General features: G+C 39.6%; 1 protein-coding gene across 3 annotated transcripts in view; it reads left to right on the top strand.

Moving 5' to 3' along the window:
- LOC137985087 (ubiquitin-conjugating enzyme E2 E1-like) overlaps nucleotides 1–2,467 on the top strand; it is a 12,845-nt gene extending 10,378 nt beyond the window's left edge. The window contains exon 7 of one of the 3 annotated variants that reach the window (XM_068832550.1): nucleotides 29–2,467. In XM_068832550.1, coding sequence (XP_068688651.1) covers nucleotides 29–126 — 98 coding nt within the window. In that variant the 3' untranslated portion in view covers nucleotides 127–2,467. The remainder of the gene's footprint in view (nucleotides 1–28) is intronic. The other 2 variants (XM_068832551.1, XM_068832549.1) reach the window with 2 other exon arrangements.
- Nucleotides 2,468–3,026: the final 559 nt, after the last annotated feature.

Raw genomic sequence — 3,026 nt, 5'->3', positions numbered from 1 at the left:
CCTTCATTATTACACATCTTATTTTTAGCGGATCCATTGGTTGGAAGCATAGCCACACACTTTCTCTCCAATAGAGAAGACCACGATAAACAAGCTAGAGAATGGACTCGACGCTATGCCACATAGTTGGTAATTAATTCCCATAATTATGGGAGCTTTGTAAAAAACACAGATGTAACAGTAATAATTTTAGAAATTTAAGGTTTAGGTACTTTTTCTTAGGCCCCTTTCAAACGTCGCACTTTTTATGTGCCGAATTTAATGCAAATGAGAAAAATCTATTATTTTCGCTTATTTGCATTAGATTGGACGGCACATGAAAGGTTCGACGTTTGAAACGGGCCTTAGCATTTAAATAATAGGCCATTTCCGAGTTCATGTCTGCCTCCTCTTCAAAGCGAGTCTAAGTGCGAAGTTTTTGTGATGGTAATTGGTTCTACTTTACATATGAAAGAAAACTAATTATCATAAGAAAAACTTCGCACTTAGACTCGCTTTAAAGAGGAGGCAGACATAAACTCGGAAATGGCCTAAATTACGTTCGTTTGAGGTATTTGCATATTTATCATTGAAACGGTGGCCATGATAAAATGAATCAACAGCGGTTTAGTTTCGCAGGACAGTTGTGATTTCGGTTGCCCTGGCTTTCCCGGGCTTCACTGTCTGCAAAGGTGTGAGCAGACCCCTGGTTGCCATGACGACCATACTCTCGACATGGGATTGTAATAGCCCTTATGCGTGATGACGTCTGACAAGAGCTCATGACTAGGAGCGAGCAACTCCCATACTAAGCCCATGTCACGGCATTTTTATAGACCAATTTATTTTTGGAAAAAAACAAAACAAAACAAAACCAGAAAGGCAGTTCCGGTTCGGTGACGCTATGATGTCAATTTACTTTCCTGTGATTGGTCATCGGGCTCCTGTGGGAGTCTCATTTGCGGGAAATTCAATCTACCGTAAAAATAAATGGATCTGTGAAAAGCCTCGAATTCAGAAATCAAACTTGTAAATATTAGTTTGCGCTGAATCCCAAAGGAACAAACTTGTAAAGAAAACCTACGGGCGAACAGGATTGCAAGTCCAGATGTGAATAATTTTGGGCAAACGAGGCTTGGTGGTGAATTTTTGAGCATATGACGTCATCATGCATAAAGCCTATTACTATTCGAGCCTTGCACACTTCAGGTCGATCTGTTCGGCCATTGATGATTGTTCTGCTTTTACCAGTTTAGTTTTCTGATAATTAACTCACTTTTTACATGTTCAGATCATGAATGACCACGTGGTACTATGTAGCATTATTTGAAAACGACGCCAAGATTATTTAAAATAGAGCAAACAGACGGGTAGACTTTCATATACCGGACTAAAATAGCGGAGGACAAAAAACCATAGTTTTTCCGCTTTGCTAATTAGGTATTGTTATGTTAGATTTGTTCTTTCGTTTCATGGACATTGATTATTTCGGATCCGGTATATGAAAGACCAGCCGAACGGACTATATACAATATTATGCCACTTTGGTCAACACCCTTTCGGTGCCCCTGTGATCAAAAAATCATTTCTTATTTTTCTTTGGATTTCAAAACTGTGTTAACTAAACACTAAGCGACCAAAGTTTTAAGCCTTGATTTCAAAGACACCTGTCTTTTTAACAGGAATTTCCTATTTAATGGTCCGCCATTACTAACTTTAAGATCTTGAGAGAGCTGGATCGAGGAGAAAATGACGTCAAAGCCTCACTAGTTTAAGAATGCAATGCGTGTGTCGACGCCGCTGAATTAATATACAGCACGGGAGTTTTAAGCTTTCAGACATTTAAACTCGCGTTTTGCATACATGTATAGAATAAGCTGCATTCACACGCTGGAATTTTAAGCTAGTGAACCTTTGACGTCACTTTTTCCTGGATCCAACCCTCTGAGATTCAATCGGTCAGTTTTGAACGTCAGTAATGGCGGACCGTGAAATCCAAAACTTACACTCAAAGTAAACGGCCCTTGGGTAAAGCTTAAAACTTTGCCAATCAGGTGTTAAGCAAACACAATTTCAAAATATGAAGAAAAAAATGGTGATTTTTTTATCACAGGGACACTTAAACAATTGCTTAAGAAAATGCTTGTTTTATATTGTCAAAATCAAGTTGAAAAAGTGTAAAATATCCAGTAATCATGATGCAAATTACACTTATTTAGTAATTTAAACACAAAATACTGCTTGGAGTAACATTTAATCTTCATCGGGATTTACAAAGGTATACGCTGCGTTCTGTTGGCTTTCAACTTCATTAATTAATAAAAGATTATGCAAGGACAACAAAAGTATGAAAACATATCATGTTGGTGGTTTCTTTATTGTTGTTGGAAAGAGGGAGATATTGTTGGAACGGGGCACCTAACGCGAAAGAGGAGATTTAAAACCGAAACCACTGGCTTATGCGCGCGCTATATTAACCACACGTGCTCTTCTTTTCCGAAAGCTCCGTTCACAGTTGCAATACAATGAAGCATGTTCAGTTTATCAAAATGTTAAGCGGACGCTTCCATTCAATCGCGGCAACAACAACAACAACAATAATTTATGCTGTTTATCTAGGTTGACTCACAAACAAAACGGAGGCAGTGTGGCCCAGTGGTTAGGGCGCTTGCCTTGAGATTCGTAGATCCCGGGTTCAAGACCCGCTCTGATCACTCGCTGAATTTATTCCTGGTACAACTTCCCAGCTGCACTTGTAAATAGCCAACTAACTGGTTTGCCTCCGGCCAGTTGGGATTCTTAACAGTTGTTGTTGTGTTCTGTTGTTTCGTTGATTGTTTCATTGGCCCTGAAAAGCCCCTATGGGGAGCGGTCAATTAAGTATGTATTGTATTGTATTGTATTGTATTGTAAAACGCAACAATACAGATATACATCAAGTAGGAAAGGGGGTAGAGAGAGAAGCGTCAAAGCATGAAGCATAGAGGAGTCCCTCCCAGGAAGGAAGGGGGGGGGGGGGGGCCCTTGCTCCCTTTAAAAATTTGCTT

This window comes from Montipora foliosa, chromosome 14, assembly GCF_036669935.1.
Source record: "Montipora foliosa isolate CH-2021 chromosome 14, ASM3666993v2, whole genome shotgun sequence".
NCBI lineage: Eukaryota > Metazoa > Cnidaria > Anthozoa > Scleractinia > Acroporidae > Montipora > Montipora foliosa.
Note: the sequence above shows the minus strand (reverse complement) of the source record. Positions and strands in the feature narration are given on the sequence as shown.